Below are 26,689 nucleotides of genomic sequence, written 5' to 3'. Positions count from 1 at the left end.
AAGTCCTGGGAGTCATTGCAGCTTAGCTCCCTCTCAGAGCAGCCTCCAACCTCCTGTTCTGTGAGCAGAGAGATTCAGTGTGTGATTGGCTGAGGCTGCACACACCTCCCAGCTATCAGCACTTATCAGTGCTGTCAGCAAAGTCACCCGCACTAACCTGTGGTACTGGCTGGTAGTGCGGGTGAAGCTGATTAAAATGAAGTTATCCTTGTCTGGATCTGTTGCTACGTTCGGCAGTTATCCTCCTTTTTGTGAATATGGTAATGAGGAACAAGTGGCAAGAGCGGGGTTACGATCCTGCCTTTGGGCACTGTGACGTCAGCCCGGCTAATGAATATTCATTCCCAATATCTGCTTCTCCCCGCTCTGCAAACGCATCTTCTGCCGCTTCCTGGGTACAACCGGAAGCAGCCTCGGTGTAGCTTCGGTCCAGCGGCGGCAGCCAAATTTGATAGTAAACAGCACATGCGCAAAAGACGCGTTTGAAGAGCGTGGAGGAGAGGGAGAAGCGGAGGGAGGGAATGAATATACATTAGCCGGGATGATGTCACAGTGCCCAAAGGCAAGCTCGTAACCCAGCCTGTGCCACTTGTTTCTCATTACCATATTCACAAAAAGAGGATAACGACTGAACGAAGCGACAGAGCTAGACAAGGTTAGCATCATTTTAATCAACGTCACCCGCACTACCAGCCAGTACCACTGGTTAGTGTGGGTGACTTTGCTGACAGTTTTCATTTAATGGACAATGACCCATCAGTGCAGGGCAGAATCCATGTGGTCTGTATCTCTCAGGAGGGTGGGGGCTGCTTTCATAGAGAGACTTTGACAGAGACACAGTGGATGGTAGGATGACATGAAAGAGGGGGAAATTCTCTATATCTCAAATAAATGATGTTTAGACAATTAAATAGGTTGGTAAGAGGGAAAGAATGGGCTATGGGTTTAGTTCCCCAGAGTACCCCTTTAAGCTTGCTAGTAGTGTTTAACAGAGGGACCTTTTGATTTAAAAAAAAATGGGGCCAGTGAAGAAGGGACCGCCATGGGTCTTTGCACACCCCAAGATTTTAGCCGATGCTTTGGGGTTTCCGGCAGCAAATGGTGCAAGTTTTTATTTTTTCTTTAGAGTACTTACTTGGTACTTTTTTTTTGCCTTTGGCAAATATACATAAAAGCACTAAAATCACATTAGCAGCATTAATTTCACACTACCAACAACTGAATATTATCATGTTTAGCACGCCACAAACAAAAAAACAAAAAAAATAAGGATGAGAATGCCCAAAAGAAAAGGAAAAAAAAAAAATAAGCAACATAACCCAAACATTTCTGCTCCAGTTTACCCTCTTCACATTCCATGACTTTCCACAAACACCTTAAGAACATCCCACATTTTAACCCTTAAAGGAATGGTTGGCACCATAAGGCAGTGTTCAGACGGCAGAACTTCGCAAAAGAATTCCACCGTAAATTCTGTCAAAATCTACTGCCCATAGACTTTAATGGGATCCTGCTGTCCCAATTGCACGGCAAAATTTCAGTGACGGCATTATGCAAAATTTAAAGACCAGTCTTTAATTTTGCAAAATACAGCTAATTTAAAGAACACATAATTCCACTGAAATCCCGCTGCAATTCCATTCAGCTACCTTTGCGGAATGGAAATGGTGCGAAATTGCATAAATTCCGCCGTCTAAACAAAGCCTAAAGCCGCCCCATAGACATTAGATTCTGCCCCTATATTTTTTGGGTAAAGATTTTTTATTTATGAATCTTTTTGCGTAATTCTTAAAAGGAATTTTTAGATATATTTTTTATTGTTGTCCATGAGCAGGCAGATGTTCTTGTAATGTCTATGGCAGGGTTTTCCAACCAGGGTGCCTCCAGCTGTTGCAAAACTACAACTCCCAGCGGCTGTCCGGGCCTGCTGAGAGTTGTAGTTGTGCAACAACTGGAGGCCCCCTGGTCTATAGCATCATACAGGTCTGTCTGAAAAACACAGTGGCCCCTGGGGGCCGAGGGGCCAGAATCTTAACTCCTCGAGGACACTTTCTATTCCCATAAGAATAAGTTTTGTCTCTTACATAACGCAAACCGGCTGCTATTAATACATATAAAAAGAAAATTCTGATACAGAAGGATTACCTGAAAAAATGGTGTACCCTTATAACTGTTCTTTTTATGTAAACATGAGAATTTTTTTTCTTTTTTTACACTGGGGGGGGGGGGGAAACAAATGCTGTAAATGCTGTAAATACTGTAAATGTATAGAGAGAGAAAAAAAAGAAAAAAGAAGCAATAATCTCCCCCTTTCTTCCATTGTTTGGTCACATGTCCGCCCCCCTGATGATGGGTCCGACATGTATTGTCCAGTGGCAGAAAAACAAATTCTTGCCGATCACATTTTCACGTGTTTCCCGCTCAGAACGTGACGCTTTTCATTCAGGAAACCGATCAAAAAAGAAAAAAAAAAAAAAGTTCTAAATTTTTGCTTCTCAGCAAGCTCAGCTTATGCTTCCAATCTCTCAGTCTTCCATTGTTTATACAATAATGAAATAAAATAAAATAAAAAAAGGCAAAATTGTGTTTGGCGCAATCCAGGGAAGAGAGAGAGAAAGTCTGCAAATCCCAATACTGGACCAGCAGTTCCGTGAGCTACGCCCAGCGCTGCCACGAAGTACCGTTTCGCATTAGATAGTGGAGGTTTTGTCCACGCCATCTGCAAGGAAACAAAAACATTATTGAGAGGCATTAAAGAGCAGAAAACAATTCATGTTACTATCATAACTGAGGGGTGGAGAGGTTTCACTGGGGCCCCTATAGGTCATATCTTCTAATAGCAGCCACATATAGAAGATGTGGTCGTGTGTGGTTCTCTACAGTGAAGTCTATGGCTCACCCAGAACGGCACCCAGCCAGAGGCCCCCCCCCCCCAGAACGGCACCCAGCCAGAGGCCCACCCAAGAAGACTCCCAGCCAGAGGCCCCCCCCCCCCAGAACGACACCCAGTCAGAGGCCCCCCCCCCCAGAACGGCACCCAGCCAGAGGCCCCCCCCCAGAACGGCACCCAGCCAGAGGCCCCCCCCCCCAGAATGGCACCCAGCCAGAGGCCCCCCCCCCCCCAGAACGGCACCCAGCCAGAGGCCCCCCCCCCCAGAACGGCACCCAGCCAGAGGCCCCCCCCCCAGAACGGCACCCCAGCCAGAGGCCCCCCCCCAGAATGGCACCCAGCCAGAGGCCCCCCCCCAGAACGGCACCCAGCCAGAGGCCCCCCCCCAGAACGGCACCCAGCCAGAGGTCCCCCCCAGAACGGCACCCAGCCAGAGGTCCCCCCCAGAACGGCACCCAGCCAGAGGTCCCCCCCAGAACGGCACCCAGCCAGAAGCCCCCCCCCCCAGAACGGCACCCAGCCAGAGGCCCCCCCCCAGAACGGCACCCAGCCAGAGGGCCCCCCCAGAACGGCACCCAGCCAGAGGGCCCCCCCCAGAACGGCACCCAGCCAGAGGGCCCCCCCCGAGACGGCGCCCAGCCAGAGAAACAGACAGCAGACCACCTTTCTACGACAGTACATAAGGCTCAGGTCATAGAGTACAGATTTTCCCAGCACAGCAAACACGTCTCAGGGAGATATTAGCTGCTTCCGATCCGTGAATATCTGGAGGTATTATGTTGCTCCTAAGGTGTCTTATAACAGATCGGTCTTCTTCCATGGCTCCTCAGACTGCAGGGAATTATGGGAGGCGCAACTGATCTCAGGCTGGAAAACTGCACAAAGATCTACGCAATAATAAATCGGCGCTCCCCCCCCCCCCCCCCGCAGCTCGGGCCCAGTCACACAGTGTTCAGACACGTTGTTTTGCTCTTACTCCAGATCCTGCCTCGCAGTAACCTCACATACCTCAGCCCACCGCAAAACTGACTTTGGCAGCTGCAGACTGACATTGTACGAGCGGCCGCCCCGAGCCCTGGACTCACAGCAGACTCCTCTGTAGTCTAAGTGGTGATTTCATTGGACGCATTTACAAAGCCAGAAAATAGACATTTTGTCCATGTATTACGTCTCGCAGACATTCCACTTCCAGCCCGTCTCCTCCCCGGGTATTTTTAGCTGCGCTATATTTGACATACTCACCGCTCAGAGCATGCTCAGTCATACTCAGACACAGCGATTCCAGACGGTTATTGATGTCGGGTTCTGTTGCTGGTACCTGAAAATCTGAGGGGAGAGAAACAATTATATACAGCGGTCCCTCAGGTTACAATATTAATTGGTTCCAGGACGACCATTGTATGTTGGGACCATTGTATGTTGAAACTAGAGATGAGCGAACTTACAGTAAATTCGATTCGTCACAAACTTCTCGGCTCGGCGGTTGCTGACTTTTCCTGCATAAATTAGTTCAGCTTTCCGGTGGGCTGGAAAAGGTGGATACAGTCCTAGGAAAGAGTCTCCTAGGACTGTATCCACCTTTTCCAGCCCACGGGAGCACCGAAAAGCTGAACTAATTTATGCAGGAAAAGTCAGCAACTGCCGAGCCGAGAAGTTCGTGACGAATCGAATTTACTGCAAGTTCGCTCATCTCTAGTTGAGACCATAACTCTATGGAAACCTGGTAATTGGTTCTGAAGCCACCAAAATGTCATCCAAAAATAGGAAAAAGTGAGGATTAAAGAAAAATAAGTAGATAACTAATATAGATAAAGCAAATCCATATATATATATATAAAAGTAAGAAAGATCTGCTGGGAGCTGTAATCATTGTCTATGTCAGTGTTTCCCAACCAGGGTGCCTCCAGCTGTTGCAAAACTACAACTCCCAGCATGCCCGGACAGCCGTTGGCTGTCCGGACATGCTGGGAGTTGTAGTTTTGCAACAGCTGGAGGCCCCCTGGTTGGGAAACAATGGTTTATGTAGAGGACAGGAGCTTCTTCAGGGTCCTATACAGTACATGCAGTGTCCCAAATGGAGCTGCCCTTACTTGGTGTCCAAAGGAGCAGCTAACCCTGGCACAGGTAAGGAGTAGTACAAAACTTGTAGTTCCTCCCTGTACTATAGAGGGCGCTACCAGACACCAGTCAGTGCATACACTTCAGTAATACAGGTGATTTACCAGTAAAATGCCCATTCTGATTGGTCAGTTCCTCCAGTTGTGACACCATTCACAGATCTGGACTGTCTGTACATTCATTGTATGTTGAGTCTGGTTTCAAGTTACGATGGTCCAGAAAAGATCATTGTATGTTGAAACTATTGTATGTTGAGGCCATTGTAAGTTGAGGGATCACTGTATAAATAACTACGTAAATAAATACAATTTTTAAAGCATTTACAATTTTTGGGACCAAATTAACATCACATGTTGAGATGCTCGCGGACGAGGAGTTCGTTATTACAAGCCTGAACGGCAGGGCTCTAAAAATAACCCAACAGGTGCCTTATTAAATCATTACGACAAGGACACCAAAAATGTGGGGGAATACAGATGTAGCAGAGCCGGAAGGGGTGTTCACATGGCAATTTCAACGCATGTTTAGCATATAGGTGAAACGTGTAGACAGACAAGTGCAACTTCATGTTTAGGTTTATAGTAACAGAATAAAGATAAAATAAAATAGAAAAAATTAATATCCAGTAAATAAAGAAATCTAAATTGAATAAAATAGATTATATTTATTCATTTATTATTTTTTATTTATTTTATTCAATTTAGATTAATTTATTATATTTATTTATTCATTTATTATTAATTTTTTATTTAAATTGAATAAAATAAATAAAAAAATAAATAAATGAATAAATATAATAAATAAATCAAAATTAAAAAAATATATAATTAATAAATAAACCTAAATTAAATAAAATAAACAGAATATAAATAGGTCTACATCATGTATGAGTGCATTGAAAAAATGTATACAACATATTAAAAATAAAATAAAAAAATTGTATAAATTTCCATGCAAGTTAATGGAGAAGTGATACATTTTAATGTGTTTTTTTAATGCATGCAAATCCTACATGCAGGATATATGACAGATTGCAAATGTGATGTGAACAGCCCCTAAGCAGCGTTTCCCGAAGCAGCGTGACCTCCAGCTGTTGCAAAAAAAAGGCTGTCAGGGCATGCTGGGAGTTGTAGTTTTGCAACAGCTGGAGGCACACTGCCCTGCAGAACTAGGCAATAATACTTTAGAATAGTATGTTATGGGCTTTTAGGTTCTCAAACGCCTGGCTACAAATGCCTGCTACAGCCGGGGCATGCTGGGAGTTGTAGTTTTGCAATAGTATTACCCATTCACTGCTTCCTGCAGGTGATACCGCCCGATTTATTTGCAGGCAGTCCCATGTATAAACCCCAGCTGCTGCCCCCCTGATAAAGCGCCACCCTAGGCCTGGGCCTTGGTGGCCTAATTAAAGATACAGGGCTGCTTACCTTGCTGCTGAAACATCAGCATGGTCTGCGGGGAGGTGTGCACGGGCAGCGAGCGCGTCCTTTGCACCGAGCTGTGAGATCGACTTGGCATACTGTTACTTCCACCAGGGTTGGCGAACCACAGATTCTATTGGGTAAACCAAGAAGGAAACATTAGTTATAATGTCTGCACATTCAGACTGGCGTTCAATAGATCAGCATTTCCCAACCAGGGGTGCCTCTACCTGTTGTAAAACTACAACTCCCAGCATGCCCGGACAGCCAACGGCTGTCCGGGCATGCTGGAAGTTGTAGTTTTGCCACATTTGTAAAGACAACTTGTAAATGCTGGGAGTTGTACTTTTGCAACTTGTAAAGGCCCCCTATAGTTTTGCAACTTGTAAAGGCTCCCTATAGGTTTTGCAAATTGTAAAGGCCCCCTGGTTGGGAAACACTAACCTAGTAGTGGCAGAAAACAGACAGAATCCTATCATTTAGGGAAGGGCTACACAAAGCGTGTGTGGGAAATATGCTGCATATATTCTATGTGTGACCCTACCCTTAAAAGGGGTACTCCGCCCCTAGACATCTTATCCCCTATCCAAAAGGATAGGGGATAAGATGTCAGATTGCCGGGGTCCCGCTGCTGGGGACCCCGGGGATCGCTGCTGCGGCACCCCGCCATCCTTACTGCGCAGAGCGAGATCGCTCTGCACGTAATGACGGGCAATACAGGGGCCGGAGCATCGTTACTTCACGGCTCCGCCCCTCGTGACGTCACGGCCCGCCCCCCGTCAATACAAGTCTATGGGAAGGGGGCGTGGCGGTAGTCACGCTCCCCTGCCATAGACTTGCATTAAGGGGATGGGCCGTGATGTCATGAGGGGCGGAGCCATGACGTCACGCTGCTCCGGCCCCTGTATCGCCCGTCATTACGTGCAGAGCGATCTCGCTCTGCGCAGTAATGATAGCGGGGTGCTGCAGTGGGGATCCCCGGGGTCCCCAGAAGCGGGACCGCGGCGCTAGAACATCTTATCCCCTATCCTTTGGATAGGGGATAAGATGCCAGGGGTGGAGTACCCCTTTAAAGGGGTACTTCAGTGGAAAACTTTTTTTTTAATTTTTTTAAATCAACTGGTGCCAGAAAGTTAAACAGATTTGTAAATTGCTTCTATTTAAAAATCTTAATCCTTCCAGTACTTAGCTGCTGTATGCTCCAGAAGAAGTTGTGTAGTTCTTTCCAGTCTGGCCAAAGTGCTCTCTGGACAGTTCCTGACATGGGCAGAGGTGTCAGCAAAGCAGGAGCAAATCCCCATAGTAAACCTCTCCTGCTCTGGACAGTTCCTGTCACGGACAGAGGTGTCAGCAGAGAGCACTGTGGTCAGACTGGAAAGAACTACACAACTTCCTCTGTAGCATAAAGCAGCTGATAAGTACTGGAAGGGTTAAGATTTTTAAATTGAAGTCATTTACAAATCTGCTTAATTTTCTGGCATCAGTCGATTAAAAAAAAATATATAGTTTTCCACCGGAGTACCCCTTTAACTTTATTCTTCTTAAACCACCTGTGATTCATCCTATTAAAGAACACTTGAAAATGGCTGATACCAGGACAGTAGACTGTTTTTTTTTTTTAAAGATTTTAGAGCCTTAAAAAAAAATAAAAAAAAAATAATAAAAGGGTTTTCCAGGCACAATTTATTAATGCCCTATCCTTAGGAAAGGTCATAAGCGTCTGATCAGCGGAGGGATCCAAAAGCCAGCACACCCACCGGAGTAGTAGTTGATAAAGGGTTATTCCGCTGTCACCATAGATAGTATTTACAAGCACATTATTCAATCACTACTAACTGTGAACTAAGTGAAGTTACAATGATCCACAACATTCAAGTCAACATAACACCCCCCAACATATTTCACCCTACAAACAGCTTCTTCAGGGGACTGGGAAATAGCTCTATACATTGTGTAGTGGCCAGGATGGGCTACTGCATTCCCTGCCTGGGAAAAAAATTAAAAATAAATAAAACACTTTTCATTCAGGCAACCTCTATCCCTCCTGATCCATACACATGCACATTCAGCTCAGTGGAGCATGCATCTGTTTTCAATGGAAAAATGGTGTCAAAAAAGGCCATCCATGGAGCATTAAAGATGTTAACTCTTCTGATCCCTGGAGCTCTACTTCTGCCCTTTGCACTTCTTAATAGGATACACTCAGAGAGAAGAAGAAATGGCTGCAAGACTTCTCTGGGGGTGACTTCATTCTGCGTACAACGGAATTTGAATTTCCACGGCAAAAACTAGGCACGGAAATTCTGCCATGTGAACAGTGCAGCAGAATCCCATTGATGAAAAAATGCTGCTCTGCTGCTGCGGAAACTCTGTGTGGAAATCTAATGCAGAATGTTGCTCAGAAATTCCATCATGTGAATATAGCCTAACTCCCATTGTGCCCTAACAACCTTACGGCTCTCCGGCCAGGGCTGGTGCAAGGATTTTTGGCACCCTAGGCAATGCCATGCATGTTATCTCCTTACTACTGGGGTGACACACTGTAACAAACCTCCTCCTCATCTAATCTCCTTACTACTGGGGTGACACACTGTAACAAACCTCCTCCTCATCTAATCTCCTTACTACTGGGGTGACACACTGTAACAAATCTCCTCCTCATATAATCTCCTTACTACTGGGGTAACACACTGTAACAAACCTCCTCCTCATCTAATCTCCTTACTACTGGGGTGACACACTGTAACAAACCTCCTCCTCATCTAATCTCCTTACTACTGGGGTGACACACTGTAACAAATCTCCTCATATAATCTCCTTACTACTGGGGTGACACACTGTAACAAACCTCCTCCTCATGTAATCTCCTTACTACTGGGGTGACACACTGTAACAAACCTCCTCATGTAATCTCCTTACTACTGGGGTGACACACTGTAACAAACCTCCTCATGTAATCTCCTTACTACTGGGATGACACACTGTAACAAACCACCTCCTGTTACATGAGGAGCTGTCGGGACTTGCTTAGCGGCTGCGGAGGGCAGAACGGCGCCCCCATCAAGAGGGCGCTGTAGGCACATGCCTATTTTGCCTATAGGAGGAGCCGGCCCTGTCTCTGGCTGTTGCAAAACTACAACTCCCATCACGATTGGAGTAGTCACCGCGCATCAGCTGGCGACAGGTTGGGAAACACCAGTTATATCTACTATGTCGTATTCATTAAATAAAAAAATAAATAAAAAATAAGGGAGGAATAGAGTAACACCCAACATTGTCTAGTGGACTAGCCTTTGGCTGCCCGGGCATGCTGGGAGTTGTAGTATTTGCAACAGCTGGAGGCACCTTGCATGGGAAACACATCTGCAGGTTAGTCCAACAATAATCTAACGTGTATGCGCCACCCTTCACGTCTGTGTACAGCGCCGCTGAATAGGTCAGCCCCATAGATAGTGGCCATTATCGGATATGGTAACAGGGAGCGCCTTATTTCTTTTTAGGCTTTCGAAATCCTCAGGTTTTTCCAGGCAGCGACCGACTTCAACCCCAGAAATAGATGTACTATAAGCCTTCTCTTCCTCCACATCTGTAGCTATATAAAGAAGCCCTCGGCTAAATAGGATTTCTTAAAGGGCCGGCGTCCCCGGTTTCACCATATTAGCATTTTCCACCAGCCTGCACATATACTTGGGTTTTGCGAGCGGGGACAGCACTGGGGGGGGGGGGGGGGGGGGGGGAGGCTTGTCGCTCCTGGCTTCACGTCCTCCCATCGCTCTCAGCCCCTGTGGTACCCCCGCCGCCGAGCAGAGAACACAGGAAATGCCTGCAGTCTGTTCTCACTAGGGTTGTGTGTTTTTTTTAAATATTTCTTTAAAAGGATCCAGACTCGTGGAAAAAAAAAATAGAACATGGTTAAGTAATCATGTGCACGGGAGGGGACAGCGCCGGCTGGGTTTATTTTCGGTGTCGCAGGGTTTGTAATTTAAGGGACCAAAACAGAGGGTGACAGAACATTACTACTCTCTTTAGAAAAAAAAATAATAATTACAAAAAAAATATATATTTTTTTTACATTTTTTTTAAAATATGGACCACAAATTATGGACAAAAAACGAAAAATCTAGATCTTGCAATAAGAAATCACCTGTATTATAAAGGGTGCAGGACAGGCGTGGGGGCCCAGGTTCTGCACTGGGGCCCCAAGAGCGTCAAACTATACCTCTGGGTTTATGCATATTGTCCACTAGGGGCAGCCATACGCAAGCAATAGCTACCTGCTTAAAATGCATTCAGCCAACAGATAACATACGTGCACACTCAGTTTAGCCGAGCGTTCATGTGTTCTGGATAAAAAGGAGTGGAGGAAAGATGCCAACTAACTGTCCAATGCAGTGTTTCCCTAACCAGCGTGCTTCCAGCTATTGCAAAGCTACAACTCCCAGCATGCCCGGACAGCCTTCGGCTGGGAGTTGTAGTTTTACAACAGCTGGAGGCACACCGGTTAGGGAAACACTGCATTGGACAGCGCACTTGGCCCGCCAAAATCCGCAGGTTTGGATGACTTTTTGTAATGTTTATATAGAGTTATCCAGAATTACAACCACAAAGCTCATTTCTTCCGAAAACAGCGCCACAACTGTCCCTCAGGTCGTGTGTGTGTTATTGCTGCTCCCTTTCCATTAAAGTGAATGGAGCCAAGTTGCAAAACAGCCAATACCAGGCGTTGCACTGTTTTTGGAAGAAATTAGCTCTGTTTCTTTAAATCCTGGATAACAATTTTGAAGCTAGCCAGTGCCATGAGGCGGTCCTCCATTTATTGGCTTTATACTAAAATAAAATTCCAATAACACTAGGGCCACACTGGGATTTTGCGTATGAGGCGTGAAGATTGTGATGTCACATTGCGACACTGAGTTGGCGCGACTAACTGGACATTTGCAAAAAATCTAACTTGGGTAAATGTCGCATAAATATACATTTATAATTATATATTTACATATATACACACACATATATATACACATACATATTATATATATATATATATATATATATATTTATATATATAATATATATATATATATATATATAGTAGTAATATGCAGCACACCGAAATGTCATGCAAAGTGCTTTATTCCATGTGGTACAAAAAGCGACGTTTCGCCGGCCTCACGCCAGCATTCTCAAGAAGAATTCTTGAGAATGCTGGCGTGAGGCCTGCGAAACGTCGCTTTTTGTACCACATGGAATAAAGCACTTTGCATGACATTTCGGTGTGCTGCATATTACTACTGTTATTACCAAGGAACCAGAGGACCGTGGCTCCAGCATGCGTGCACCCTGCCTACAGACCTTCATTTTTCCTGATGTGCTGCTTATTTTTGGAATTTATATTATATATATTTATATATATATAATATATACATACACACACATATATATATACACACATATATATACATACATATATAATATATACATACACACACACATATATATATATACACAATATACATACATACATACATACATACATACACACACACACACACACACACACACACACACAAAAAAAAGGCAGCAGCACCTCCTTTGGCAAAAAGTGTAGCTTATATTCAGCACAAAAATGCCAGAGCGACGTTTCGGCCGTCTCGCACAGCCATTGCCATTCTGTGGTATGTAAATATATATTTATTATTATATATATATATATATATATATATATATATATATATATATATATATATATATATTATTATTATTATTATTATTAATTTAACTTTGCAGTAAAAAGATGTTGTATAAGTTGTATTTTATTCATTTAACCCCTCTGCCAATTCTGTGTTGAAGAGTCCAGTGGGCGGTCTTATTCAGATTTAGATTCCCCATTTGTAAGGAAACATTCAGTGTAACATGCTGTTTATTCATTCAACCCTCATTTCTAGCTTTAGGAGTCCAGTGTGTGGTCCTACTCTGTGATTGGCAGTCTCAATTAGTAAGTAAATCTGCCAACTGGGCTTCTTTTACCAAAAACGGCTTCCACTGTCTGCACTCTTATACAGAGAAAGCTGTCAATCACTGAGTAAGACCGCCCACTGGACTCCTAACCCTAGGGTCAAATAAAAAAAAAAAAATTAAATAGTATGTTTAACTGAATCTTTATGCACAAATATGTATATAAATCAGACTTTAGGTGTATTTCCCCTTTAAGAGAGGACTATATAACCAGTTCACAGGAAGCACCAACCTGTCTCCCCTGCTTCAACATGGCGGGATTGTTGGACGTTGTTCTCTGCGTCGCACCCAGGAGGCTGCTTGGACCCAGCAAACCGAGCCCGCGCGCTGGGGAGGTTCCGGGATGGGGATCTGAAACTGCCGGGGGTTTCTTCTCGCTATGCCCGCACCCACAGATCCAGCTGTAGGCAAGGAGTTGGACTGTCCGAATCCTCGGCTGCCAATGAACACGTCGACGCAGGTCCTGGCGACATTAACGGAAAAGAAAATCTAAATATAATACATAATTGTCATTGGTTAAATACAAAATTATACAGCACTCTTCTATCTGCAGGGGGACCTTTAGATCTGTTCATCCTGAGCCTCCTTGTTCATGGGTGCAAAGGAAAGGATCAAAGATCTATTCTACATTGACGACAATGCAGTTTGTGCAGAAAACCAAGTCCGTCAGGTCAGGAATTTGCAAAACTATAACTCCCAGCATGCCCGGACAGCCAAAGGCTGTCCGGGCATGCTGGGAGTTGTAGTTTTGCAACAGCTGGAGGCACCCTGGTTAGAGAAACACTGCATTGGACAGTCGGCTGAGTCTACCATAATACTCAGGATTGGCCGACATTTTGTAATGTCTATAGGGTTATCCAGGATTAGAAAGACAGAGCTAATTTCTTTCAAAAACAGTGCCACCCTTGGCTTAGGTTACGTGCGATATAGCTTTGAAACAGCTGGGGACACCCTAGTTGGGAAACACTACCACAGGTAGTATGCGAGTGCATTATTTATTGAAGTGAATGGGAGCTAAGCTGTAGTACCACCTACAACCTGTGGACAGGGGTGGTGCTATTTTCGAATGAGAATTGTGGAGTGATATTTATATTTATTGCAGCTACATCCAGGGCAGTGGTCTCCAAACTGAGGACCTACTGTGACAGAAGTACAACTCCCAGCATGCCTGGACAGTGTTTGGCTGTCCAGGCATGCTGGAGTTGTAGTTTTGCAACAGCTGAAGGCACCCTGGTTGGAAAACACTCCCACAGGTAATCTATGAGTGCATTGCTATTGAAGTGAATGAGGGCTAAGCTGCCAGTACCATATACAACCTGTGGACAGGGGTGGTGCTGTTTTGTGCAGCTATGTTGAGAATTGTGAAGATTTATATTTTATATCCTGTAGACTTCCCTGTTGCAGAAGTACAATTCCCATAATGCCCGGGCATGCTGGGACTTGTGGTTTTGCAACAATTCGGAGATCCTTCGTCCTTACAATAATACATCAATGTCATAGATTTTAATTGAAGGCAGCGGCGGCGGTTATTCCTCCGCCCAAACTCCCCGATCTGCAGCCCCGCGGATTGCCGGTAATGTATGCACAGGAATTTTTACCGCAAAGGAATAAAAAATAAAAAAATCATTTGCCCGCAGACAGAGATGGGGTTTCCCTAGGATCTGATGAAATGCAGTCACTAAGGTAACTGGCACACGGGGGGATCTGAACCCAACCTACTTCCTCTGCTGCCGGTACCAGCAACATCCAGGAGGGTTTTCCTTGGAAAAGACCTGTATAGCTTCTGTACTTGCTGTTTCCATGACAACAGTCTCTTCTTCTGTGTCTCCGTGAAGGCCTGCGCAAATACATCATGTTATAGAGGACGGCAACAGGATAACGCACACGATGTAATGGAGAGCCCCCCCATAATAACACACGATGTAATGGAGAGCCCCCCACAATAACACGATGTAATGCAGAGCCCCCCCATAATAACACACTATGTAATGGAGAGCCCCCCCCACAATAACACACAATGTAATGGAGAGCCCCCCCCCATAATAACACGATGTAATGGAGAGCCCCCCCCCCACAATAACACACAATGTAATGGAGAGCCTCCCCCCCCCCCCCACAATAACACACTATGTAATGGAGAGCCCCCCATAATAACACACAATGTAATGGAGAGCCCCCCCCATAATAACACGATGTAATGGAGAGCCCCCACAATAACTCGATGTAATGCAGAGCCCCCCCCCATAATAACACACAATGTAATGGAGAGCCCCCCATAATAACACACAATGTAATGGAGAGCCCCCCCATAATAACACGATGTAATGGACAGCCCCCCCCATAATAACACAATGTAATGGAGAGCCCCCCACAATAACACACAATGTAATGGAGAGCCCCCCCACAATAACACGATGTAATGGAGAGCCCCCCCACAATAACACAATGTAATGGAGAGCCCCCCACAATAACACAATGTAATGGAGAGCCCCCCACAATAACACACAATGTAATGGAGAGCCCCCCATAATAACACACTATGTAATGGAGAGCCCCCCACAATAACAAAATGTAATGAAGAGCCCCCCCACAATAACACACAATGTAATGGAGAGCCCCCCACAATAACACACAATGTAATGGAGTGCCCCCCACAATAACACACAATGTAATGGAGAGCCCCCCCACAATAACACACAATGTAATGGAGAGCCCCCCACAATAACACACTATGTAATGGAGAGCCCCCCATAATAACACACAATGTAATGGAGAGGCCCCCCACAAGAACACGATGTAATGGAGAGCCCCCCATAATAACACACAATGTAATGGAGAGGCCCCCCACAAGAACACGATGTAATGGAGAGCCCCCCATAATAACACACTATGTAATGGAGAGCCCCCCCCACAATAACACACTATGTAATGGAGAGCCCCCCCATAATAACACACTATGTAATGGAGAGCCCCCCCCACAATAACACACTATGTAATGGAGAGCCCCCCCACAATAACACAATGTAATGGAGAGCCCCACTATAGTATAAGAACTGTTCTCATATTATTGTCAGTCTGGTGGCAGTAAGTAATTCCCGCTGGTCACTCACGCACTCTGCTCTCCCACACACCCCATGGGCGTCTCCTTCGGGGGTCACTTACTTCATGTATAAGGCATTTGTCAATCAGCTGCAAATAGGAACTGATGTTTTCTTCATCCGGTCTGGACACCAGGAGCTGAGTACAGACTGAAAGGACAAGAGAATGTGGGGTGAGAAAACCGAGCAAGTGTGCCTCCAGCTCTTCCAAAACTGCAACTCCCAGCATGCCTGGACAGCCAACGGCTGTCCGGGCATGCTGAGAGTTGTAGTTTTGCAAAACCCATTTAATTCTCTACGAACGCTCACATGCCCTCAGTTTACAGCATTATGCTTACCTTTACCCATCACTCGTGTGAACTGTCCTGGAAGATCCCCTTCAGGTAAAGGGACCCCCCCACTCTCTCCCTCCAGGTTGCCCATATGGTGCTGTTGGATCCCACCAGAAGCAGAGTCTTTGTTCTCCGATCCTTGACCCTCGGTGCCCAGTAATGAAGACTGAGAGCCCGGCTCCCGGCTGTGGTCTTCTGCGGTGGAGTTTTGTGCGGAGTACGCTTTGATGGGGGTAAGAATCATCTGGTGCAGCTCCTGAAGAGGACCCCGCAGGTTACCCCCTTCTAGGATGTCCTGGTCAATGTAAAATGCACATGATGTTATATTAGTACACGAGGATCCATACTTTGTGATCATCTTTGAGGGATCAGGACCCATTAGCCCTGTAGGAACACTTACCCTTTCCAATGATTTCAGGAGAATGTGCCGCTCTTTCAGCTTCTGGATACTGATGACTATTTTGTGCCTTGCGCCTTTTGTGACATTCTGAAATGAGAAATACAGAGAGAGTGTCTATAAAAATACACACACCCCAAAACCATCCACAACAACCCTGAACCACTCCCCCAAAACCACCAACAACCACCCTAAAACCAACCACCACTCCCCCAAAACCACTTACAACAACCAGCCTCCCAAAGCAACCACAACAATCACCACCTCTCCAACTAACACAACTCACACTAAACACCCCAAAGCAACCACAACCACCACCTCCCAAACCACCCGCAACAACCACTCCCCCAAAACCACCGACAACCACCCTAAAACAAACCACAACAACAACTACTCCCTCAAAAGCCCTAACAACAACAGTCCCCCAAACCAACCACTCCCCCAAACACATCAACAACTGCCCTAAACCAACCACAACAATCACCACCTCTCCAACTGACACAACTCACACTAAACACCCCAAAGCAACCACAACCAGCACCCAAACCAACCACACACAACCACTCCCCCAAAACCACCAACAACCGCCCTAAAACCAACCACCACAACCACTCCCTCAAAACCACTTACAACAACCAGCCCCCCAAACCAACTACAACAATCACAACCTCCCCAACCAACACAACTGACACTAAACACCCCAAAGCAACCACAACTAGCTCCCAAACCAACTTACCTACACTATACCCCTCCAAAGCAGGCCCAAGCAGCACCCAAACCAACCACAGCTACCACTAAATGCCCCCTTAACCTACCACAACCACCACCATCCCCAAACCAACCGCAAAAACCACCCCGCAAACCAACCGCAACATTTAACCCCTCAAAAGAAAACCCAATAAGCACCCAAAAGAAAACACCACTAAACCTCCACTAAAACCTACCACAACTCAAACTAACCACACTCATCACTACAACCCAACCACCAAACCAACCACAACCAACAACCACAACATTCACTACCAACTCCCAAACCAACCACAATCCCACCACCCTGCAAACAACCATCACCCCTCCCCCCCAATACAAGCACAATTACCAATCCTTAAAACATATCACTTATCACAACAACAACCATCATCATCACAAAAACCATCACCACCCAAACTAGAAAATCCTGAATCGGTGAATTATTTGGCATATTTAGCAAAAATCTGCTTATCTTTAGGGTATCTGCCTTAAATGATCAGCCGAGACTACAGACGGGCACCATTAGACTTCAATGTCTTGAGACAGGGACCTTGCACGCTAGGATAAGATCTTATTACACGTGAAGCAGCAGCCATACCTGTTGCTTGTGAAGAAGTCCAGACCTGATATAATCAAGTTATAACTACAGAACTACCATCCGTACGAGCACCGCATCATACCAGTCACTGACCATCCACGACCCGGCAAGAAGCCATCACATGCAGCTCGCCATTAACCAACGTTATAAAGCAGCAGTCTACAACGAGTGACTCTCCAGCTTTTGCAAAAATACAACATTCGGCAAGGCTAGCTGGTTGTTGTTTTACAAAAACTGGAGACTAAGAAACACTCGAGGCAAACCAGAGACAACCCCTGCCCATATATTCCATGAGGTCCCAGCGATATACGAGTTGGAACCCCCACAACAATCACCCCGCCCCCCCCCCAAACCAACCACAACAATCAGCACCTCCCAAAGCAATCAAAACCCACACTAAACCCAAATCCGCACCCAAGCCAACCACAACCAGCTCCACCCCCAAAAACCAAACTACAATCATCCCCAAAGCTAATAACCACCCCCCAAACCAAACACAACAACCACCATCTCCTCAAATCCAGCCCAATCAGCACCCAAACCTACCACAACCAAATCAACCACTATAACCAACACCACCACATCCAAATCAACCACAACTACAATCAGACACAAAATTAATCACAACCACCAAAACTAATCACAACCACCACCACCACCACCAAAACAAACAAACCACACTAACACCCCCCCCTCAAAGCAACCCCAATCAGCACCCAAACAGACCATAACCCCCACCCCCTAAACCACAACTACAACCATCCTGTCAACCGATCACAACCAACACCCCAAAAAACAACCATGAGAAGAGTGACCAACAATGAGGACCTCCCACTATGACAGGCTCAGCCATGGCCGACCATCTATTTGAATGGCTGACTAGTAATCTCATCGTTCCATTGCAGCATACTGTGCATACACCACAATCGTGCCCCGCAACCCATTTCTGCAATTGTCCCACTCATCTCAACTATCCCCATTTAGACTAATGGAACAGATTTTAAATTGGCAGTAATGTCTGCCGCGTGTAAACTGACCCGTAGCGGAATTCCCCAACCACACTACAGAAGCTAGGACCGTACCTGTGCCTCCAGCTGACACTCATTGAGGGACATCATTTCCTCATACGTCATCTGGGAAAAAAGGGCCGCGTACTTGTGCAAACGAAGACTTTTGAGCCATGCCGGCACATCTGAAAGACAAGCGGTAATATTTCTTTAAATATCGGATAACAGCCCCCCCCCCCGCCCTAAAAAAAAAATTTGACAATAAAAATAAAAAACTGGGGTCTATTGGGTGCCACCATATAGTGCGACATATCTGGTATGGCAGCATTTTTCTCAGGCAGCTGTTTCAAAACTACGACTCCCAGCATGTCCGGGCATGCTGGGAGTTGTAGTTTTGCAACAGCTCGAGGCACTCTGGTTAGTGGGTCTGGCATTTCATAAATTCCCTTTAACATCTGAATTCAGCGTTTTTTTTGCTAAAAAATAAAAAAAAAATGTTTTTATGTTCTGCTCCGATGATGGAGCAGAGTAATAGTACAGAACATTGCAGGTGTGAAGCGCCATAGGAATACCACGGGCAAGTTATTGCCCAATCCAGTGATTCCCATCCGTTGTGCCCACCAGGACCAGACTGGTGCATAGCGGCAGTCATGTGGGGAAGATGGCGACAGGATGCGCTAGGACCCTTGTGGCATATCACCGCCACAGGGGTCCTAGTGAGCCCTAGCTCTGAGGTCTCCATGGGCTTCCAACCTCTAGTGACACTGGCTGCGGACACTAGAGGCCGGAGAAGTAACTTCTTCCGGGACGGGCATGATGACTTCTTCCGTGCACGTCCTGTAGGTACTGACTCTCCCGACCTCTATTGGCCGCAGAAAAAAGCTAAAGAAGATGCAGATGACTGCGACGGAACCGAGGAGAGAACTAGTTTTTGGTTTCCCCCTTGGCGGATAGGGAGAGAGCCCTTTCTACAGAACGCCATATATAAGTGGGGGGAAAGCTACCTACAGGGGGACATTAACTACAGGGGGGGACCTATATACAGGGGGAAAGCTACCTACAGGTCGCCCTATATAAAGGAGGACATTAACTACAGGGGGGACCTATATACAGGGGGAAAGCTACCTACAGGAGACCCTATATACAGGGGGACATTAACTACAGGGGGGACCTATATACAGGGGGGAAAGCTACCTACAGGTCGCCCTATATACAGGAGGACATTAACTACAGGGGGGACCTATATACAGGGGGAAAGCTACCTACAGGAGACCCTATACACAGGAGGACATTAACTACAGGGGGGACCTATATACAGGGGGAAAGCTACCTACAGGTCGCCCTATATACAGGAGGACATTAACTACAGGGGGAAAGCTACCTACAGGAGGCCCTATATGCAGGAGGAAATTGACTACTGAGAAGCCCTATATATAGGGGTCAGTACTACCTACAGGGTGTAAATTGCAGATTGGGGGGGGGGGGGGGGGGTGCAGGGGGCTTTGTTGTGCCCCGCAGTAAAATTTGTGAAGCACGGTGTGCCCAGAGCTGGAGATGATTGATAAGCACTGGTCTATGGGGCAAAACCATCAAGTCTACCTAATGGGTAGAGCAGATGCCTGATGTCTGTCGCCCCCAGGATGGGGAGACGTGCGCTGCGCCGGACGTGTCTATTCCGCGTATTTAATGGAAAATGTCTGACATATGATTAAAGAATAAAAATAAAAAAAAGGTAGGAAAAAAATCAAATAAAATAAGTAAAAACAACCACAACTGCTGGATTTAACCAGATTTCTGCTTCTTTGCAGTGATTTCGCCGGCGCCGTCCTCATGTGCCTCCCCCCCGCCGCCTGCGCTAGCTCCCAGAATACTGGAAATGTTCAATAAGAAGTAAATGTAGCCCTGGAAGCTAGAAGCCATTAGTTTAATTCTCCAGCCTGCGTACGGCACAACTCGCCCCAAACCCCCAGCTGCCGGGGGGGGGGGGGGGGGTATTCTTCACACGGGTCCTCCCCGGGAGTCTTTATCCCGACGTCTTTCTCGCAGCTCCGGGTCATTCAGGGGACGTGAATTTATTTTATTTTTTTGCAGCTGTCAATAAAAAAATAACTGCACCCCCCACCCCCCCCCACCCCCTCCACTTCAGCAAGTGCGCGTCTACGATAGGAAAAAAAAAAGAAAAAAAAGAGCGCAGATCAAAAAGGTGCTGGAATGAGACAAATATCCGTACGGGGTAAGGGAGGGTATTACGCCCCGCATGGCTTAAGTCACATGATACATGAAATTAAAGTCTTTATGCTTTGCCATGATGCCAGTTTCCCTGCATGTTGCAAAAAGCCTAGTCCCGGTATTTTCCAAACCGTGTGCCTCCAGCAGTTGCAAAACTACAACTCCCAGCATGCCCGGACCGCCGGAGGCGGTCCGGGCATGCTGAGAGTTGTAGTTTTGCAACTGCTGGAGGCACATGGTTTGGAAAATACCAGGATTAGGCCAATGTTTTCCAATGGATGTCTGGGAATGCTGGGAGTTGTAGTTTTGCAACAGCTGGAGGCACACTGATTGGGAAACACCCCATCCCTGGAGTCTACTTTGGGTTTGATAATGTCATTTTACCCCCCTAACACGACTTCAAATTCACCTCCTGTCTCTAAAGCACTTTTCCTGCCTTTCCCCCATGCATTACACTGCAGTTCTCGTTTAAATTTGTAGCAGGTTACATAGATGTTTTCTTTCTAAAACAGCGCCGCTCCTGTCCTCAGGCTGTGTGTGGTATTACAACACCGCACCATTCCCTTTAATAGAACCAAGCTGCAATGCCACATACAACCCGAGGACAGTGGGTGGCGCTGTTTCTGGTAGATGGTACAAGAAGCGCCCCCCCCCCTACATAGAGGTCTGACCGCACTCACCTTTCATGCCGCTTCCTTCATCTTGGAATGTATTACGTGCAGAAGAGGGGTCTTCTAAGTGCTCACTCCCACCACTCCCCGAAGAGGCTACGCTGCTTTGTGGGGACAGGGGGGCATGATCGGAAGAGACCCCCTGGGATCCTCGAGCTCTCAAGTCTTCGTGAGACATCCACCCATGTCCTAGCGGCTGGTTTGGCACGTTCATGGGCGGGGTGAGGGACACCGATCTTTTCAAGGGGCTGTGATGTGTCTGGCCTGAGAGAACTAAACAAATAAAAGAAAAAAAGTTATTTATAAAAAAATAAAAAAAAATAAAATAAAATAAAAAAGGGCAATAATATAACTAAGCTTAAAGGGGTACTCCCGTGGAAAACTTTTTTTTTTTTTTTTTTTTTTTTTTTTTTTTTTATAAACCAACTGGTGCCAGAAAGTTAAAACAGAGTTGTATATCACTTCTATTAAAAAATCTTAATCCTTCCAGTACTTTTTAGGGGCTGTATACTACAGAGAAATCCAAAAAAGAAATGCATTTCCTCTGATGTCAAGACCACAGTGCTCTCTGCTGACCTCTGCTGTCCATTTTAGGAACTGTCCAGAGCAGCATATGTTTGTTATGGGGATTTTTTCCTGCTCTGGACAGTTCCTAAAATGAACAGCAGAGAGCACTGTGATCATGACATCAATGGAAATGCATTTCTTTTTTGGATTTCTCTTTAGTATACAGCCCCTAAAAAGTACTGGAAGGATTAAGATTTTTTTTAATAGAAGTGATTTACAAATCTGTTTAACTTTCTGGCATCAGTTGATTTAAAAAAATAAAAATAAAAAGTTTTCCACAGGAGTACCCCTTGGGTCCTCAATATTCACAGGGATTGTCAGAGATTAGAGTTATAAAGCTGCTTTCTAACGAAAACAGCGCCACTCCTGTCCTCAGGTCGCGTTGAGCACTGCAGCTCAGCCATGTTCAGGTCAATACCAGACAAAACCCATGGGTAGGTGCGGTGCTGTTAAAAACTAAAATAAATAAATCTTTTCAAATTAATTGGGCTTAAAGTGACTGTTTTTAAATCAGAAAATGACCTATTTAAATCAAATTTATGTTAAACATATTTAAAAGGGGTACTCCGGAGGAAAACTATATGTATTTTTTTTTTATCAACTGGTGCCACAAAGTTAAACAGATTTGTAAATTACATCTATGAAAAAAAATCTTATTCCTTCCAGTACTTATCAGCTGCTGAAGTTGAGTTGTTCTTTCCAGTCTGACCACATTGCTCTCTGCTGACACCTGTGTCTGTCTCAGGAACTGTCCAGAGTAGAAGCAAATCCCCATAACAAACCTCTCCTGCTCTGGACAGTTCCTGAGACAGACAGAGGTGTCAGCAGTGAGCAATGTGGTCAGACTGGAAAGAACAACTCAACTTCAGCATGTGATAAGTACTGGAAGGATTAAGATTTTTTTTTTTTTTTATAGAAGTAGTTTAAAAATCTAACTTTCTGGAAGCTAGTTGAAAAAAAAATAGTTTTTCACTGGAATACCCCTTAAAAATATATTTGGGTGATTTTTTTAAAATCTTTTTTTCTATATTACCATCTATATTTTTAAATAATCCAGAAATCTTGAAGTTTTCACTTTGGCCAAAGGCCTTAAACTTAGGACTCGTTCACATTTCCAATGTCGATTGGAGACGGTCGGAAGGACTGGAGTTGAGCAGAGAAAAAAAATAAATAAATACTGCTTGTCCTATATTTAGCCTTCACTCAACTCCTGTAAAATACTAGTTGGACCCTATTCAAGTCAATGGGATCTGTCTGTCAGTTGTGTTCCGACCCGATCAAGGTCTATTTGGTGCAAAAAAAAAAGAAGAAGCTGAATGGACCTTGACAGGTAAGAGTGCAATGGTAGTACGAACCTAGCCTAAGCTAAGACTTCCTAGAGAAGACAATAGCTAAAGCTCACAGCTCAGCCTCCCCCTCCCTTGTTGAATGACTTCAGAGCATGCTCAGACAGCTATCCAATTCATGTCAATGGGACAGCTCCTGTTTGTTTTTTGCCATAAAGCATATCTCTAAATGTCGGTAAAATCAGCTCGGCCCCCATATTAATGTACAAACAAAAACATGAAAAAACATGTTACCAATCAGGTTACCAATCAACTGTTACCAGAAAGTTCTACAGATTTGTATGCTCCATGCTGCTGTATGCTCCAGAGGAAGTTGTGTAGTTCTTTCCGTTCTGACCACAGTGCTCTCTGCTGCCACCTCTGTCCGTGTCAGTAACTGTCCAAAGCAGGAGAGGTTTGCCATGGGAATTTGCTCCTGCTCTGGACAGTTCCTGACATGGACAGAAGTGGCATCAGAGAGCACTGTGGTCAGACTGGAAAGAACTACACAACTTCCTCTGCAGCATCCAGCAGCTGATAGGTACTGGAAGGATTAAAATTGTTATGTAGAAGTAATTTTCAAATCTGTTTAACTTTCTGGAACTAGTTGATTGGAAAAACAATTTTCAAAGTTCCCCTTTAAGAATTCTACCATACTACCTATACTGCCCCCTGTAGGAAAAAATATATGAAAACTAGAATGATCTTTAATGTAGGTCTCCAAACTGTAGATCACTAGCTGTTGCAAAACTACAATTTGCAACAGCTGGAGGTCCACTGATCTATACATTTTCAATCCAACGCATTACGGCGGCGCCTGCCAATTCCATAACCTTGGACGCGACTATTTATCATAGTGATATCTACCCCGTCTGGCGTGAAGGATTCGAGAGCGGAGATTATAACAATGTGCGCGGTGCTTAGTGACGGAGCACGGCGGCGGCCTCTATCCCCGGCAGGATATTCTGTGGTCCCGGAGGATCTCTCTACAATTACTAAGAATGACGGCTTAATGGATTTCTAACCGTACAAGTGAAAGCTAGAAAGTGTCGGCCGCCTGTGGTCAGGATCCTCTGCTAGGAGATACCATAATCTGAGACGCTGCAAAGAGACGCCCTGATGCCGGAGACAAGTCTATTATAGAATGTGTCACCTATAATACCTATAGTTTACATCAAATCTATGTAAATTTTATTAAATTTTTTTTCATTTTTGGTGTTTTTTTTTTTTTTTTTTACTAATAAATAAATTTATATATATATAGATAGAGTGTGTGTGCATGTATGTGTATATCTAATATTATATATATATATATATATTTACACACATACATGCACACACATATTATATATATTTATTTATTTTTACTATTATTTCCCCCCCCCCCCATCTATATTATATTATAAAATAATCCTGAAATCTTGCAGTTTCCATTCTGGCCACTAGGGCTAAAACTAAGGTGAGATTTCCTGTTCGGTACAGCATTGGTAAGACACTAGTGTGTAGATCACAGAAGTGCACACAATAGCTGTTCCTCATAGCTCAGCCTCCCCTTCTTTCTAGAATGTACTTTGCAAAGGTCACCAAGCATGCCCAGACTGCAACTGCTATGGCACAACAACAGGGGGCTGTCTCATGTGCAGTTAGTAATGTTAATAGATACCTTTTGGGGGGGGGGGGGGGGTAGTTTTTGCATTAGTTCTGTGCTGTGACATCATGTGTTCATTTAACCTGCATGGTGACATCATGGTGTTTTCTTTCCCGTGCTGTGATGTCACTATGTATATGCAGACTTAATGGTATGTTACGTCTGTGCTATAATATGACATCACTGTGTGCATAATCCATGTGCTATAAAATATGATTCACCCACTGTTTATTATACTTTTACTATGACATCATTGTGTGCATTAATGCTGTACTGTGACATCGCCATGTTTTTTTTTTATATCTTTACTATGACATCATTGTGTGCACTAATCCTGTACTGTGACATCGACATTTTTTTTATATATTTACTATGACATCATTGTGTGCATTAATCCTGTACTGTGACATCACCATGTTTTTTTTATATATTTACTATGACATTGTGTGCACGTATCCTGTACTGTGACACCACAATGTTTTTTTTAATATATTTACTATGACATCATTGTGTGCATTAATCCTGTACTGTGACATCACCATTTTTTTTATATCTTTACTATGACATAATTGTGCATTAATCCTGTACTGTGACATCACCATGTTTTTTTTATATATTTACTATGACATTGTGTGCACGTATCCTGTACTGTGACACCACAATGTTTTTTTTTATATCTTTACTATGACATAATTGTGCATTAATCCTGTACTGTGACATCACCATGTTTTTTTTATATATTTACTATGACATTGTGTGCACTTATCCTGTACTATGAAAGCGCCATGTTTTTTATATCTTTATTAGGACATCAATGCATGTAACCATCCAGTGCTGTGACGTCGCTGTGTTTCTCTCTTTACTATGACATTGTGTGCACTAATCCTGTACTGTGACATTGCAGTGTTTATTATACCTTTACTATGACATCATTTTGTGCATTATTCCCATACTGTGACATTACTGTGCGGACTATCACACTATTGTTATATCACCGTGAGCCTTCTTCCTTTAGTGGGACACCACCTCGTGTATTTCCCTGTGCTGAGGCATAGCCGTCAGTCATCCCTATGCACATTATTGTGATGTCCCAGTGCGGGATATGCATCGCACAGTCCTATCAGCTTGAGTCCCTGCACGTCCCCAGGACTCACCTGCACTGTGCCCCTATAATCTGTATAATTGTATATTATGTGTAAAGGACCTTTGATATGGTCACATGGTTGATCACATGATAATTGTCGTCACATGTTTTGTTACCCAGAAAGCACCAGGTGACCAGATGACCCGCAGCTAGCCTATAGGCTCCTTGCTCAGCCCCTTTATAAGAGGGGGAGGTTCTACAATCTCTCTTGTGATTCATTCTCTGCTGAGGTCAAGTCCAGTCCAGACGTCTCAGGGTCAGTGTCCAGCACATCTGGAGGCCTCAACCTAAATTACAGCCACAAGTCAGTAAGTCCTCTCTGTCTGCTGTCACCATCTTCAGTCAAGTCAAATCTATTATAGTCAGCGTGGCTGTGCTAAAGTCTGTCAAGTCACTACAAGTCCCAGCAAGCTGCGATGTCCCTTGTGTTATTCATCACCGCTCTGGGATCCTGGCCTAGATGTAAAGACTGTTACCAT

At 44.8% G+C, this 26,689-nt stretch overlaps 1 protein-coding gene across 1 annotated transcript in view; it reads right to left on the bottom strand.

The window, feature by feature from the left end:
* Positions 1–669: 669 nt before the first annotated feature.
* SAMD4A (sterile alpha motif domain containing 4A) overlaps positions 670–26,689 on the bottom strand; it is an 84,522-nt gene continuing 58,502 nt past the window's right edge. The window contains 13 exon segments of the mRNA XM_056546420.1: positions 670–2,719; positions 4,133–4,216; positions 6,436–6,562; positions 12,677–12,763; positions 12,765–12,791; positions 12,793–12,907; positions 14,164–14,182; positions 14,185–14,281; positions 15,607–15,692; positions 15,881–16,169; positions 16,275–16,361; positions 18,702–18,811; positions 21,536–21,799. Of these exon segments, the coding sequence (XP_056402395.1) occupies positions 2,691–2,719; positions 4,133–4,216; positions 6,436–6,562; positions 12,677–12,763; positions 12,765–12,791; positions 12,793–12,907; positions 14,164–14,182; positions 14,185–14,281; positions 15,607–15,692; positions 15,881–16,169; positions 16,275–16,361; positions 18,702–18,811; positions 21,536–21,799 (1,421 nt within the window). The 3' untranslated portion in view covers positions 670–2,690.

This window comes from Hyla sarda, chromosome 11, assembly GCF_029499605.1.
Source record: "Hyla sarda isolate aHylSar1 chromosome 11, aHylSar1.hap1, whole genome shotgun sequence".
Taxonomy (NCBI): Eukaryota; Metazoa; Chordata; class Amphibia; order Anura; family Hylidae; genus Hyla; species Hyla sarda.
The sequence above is the reverse complement of the archived record's forward strand: the minus strand, read 5'-3'. Positions and strand labels throughout refer to the sequence as shown.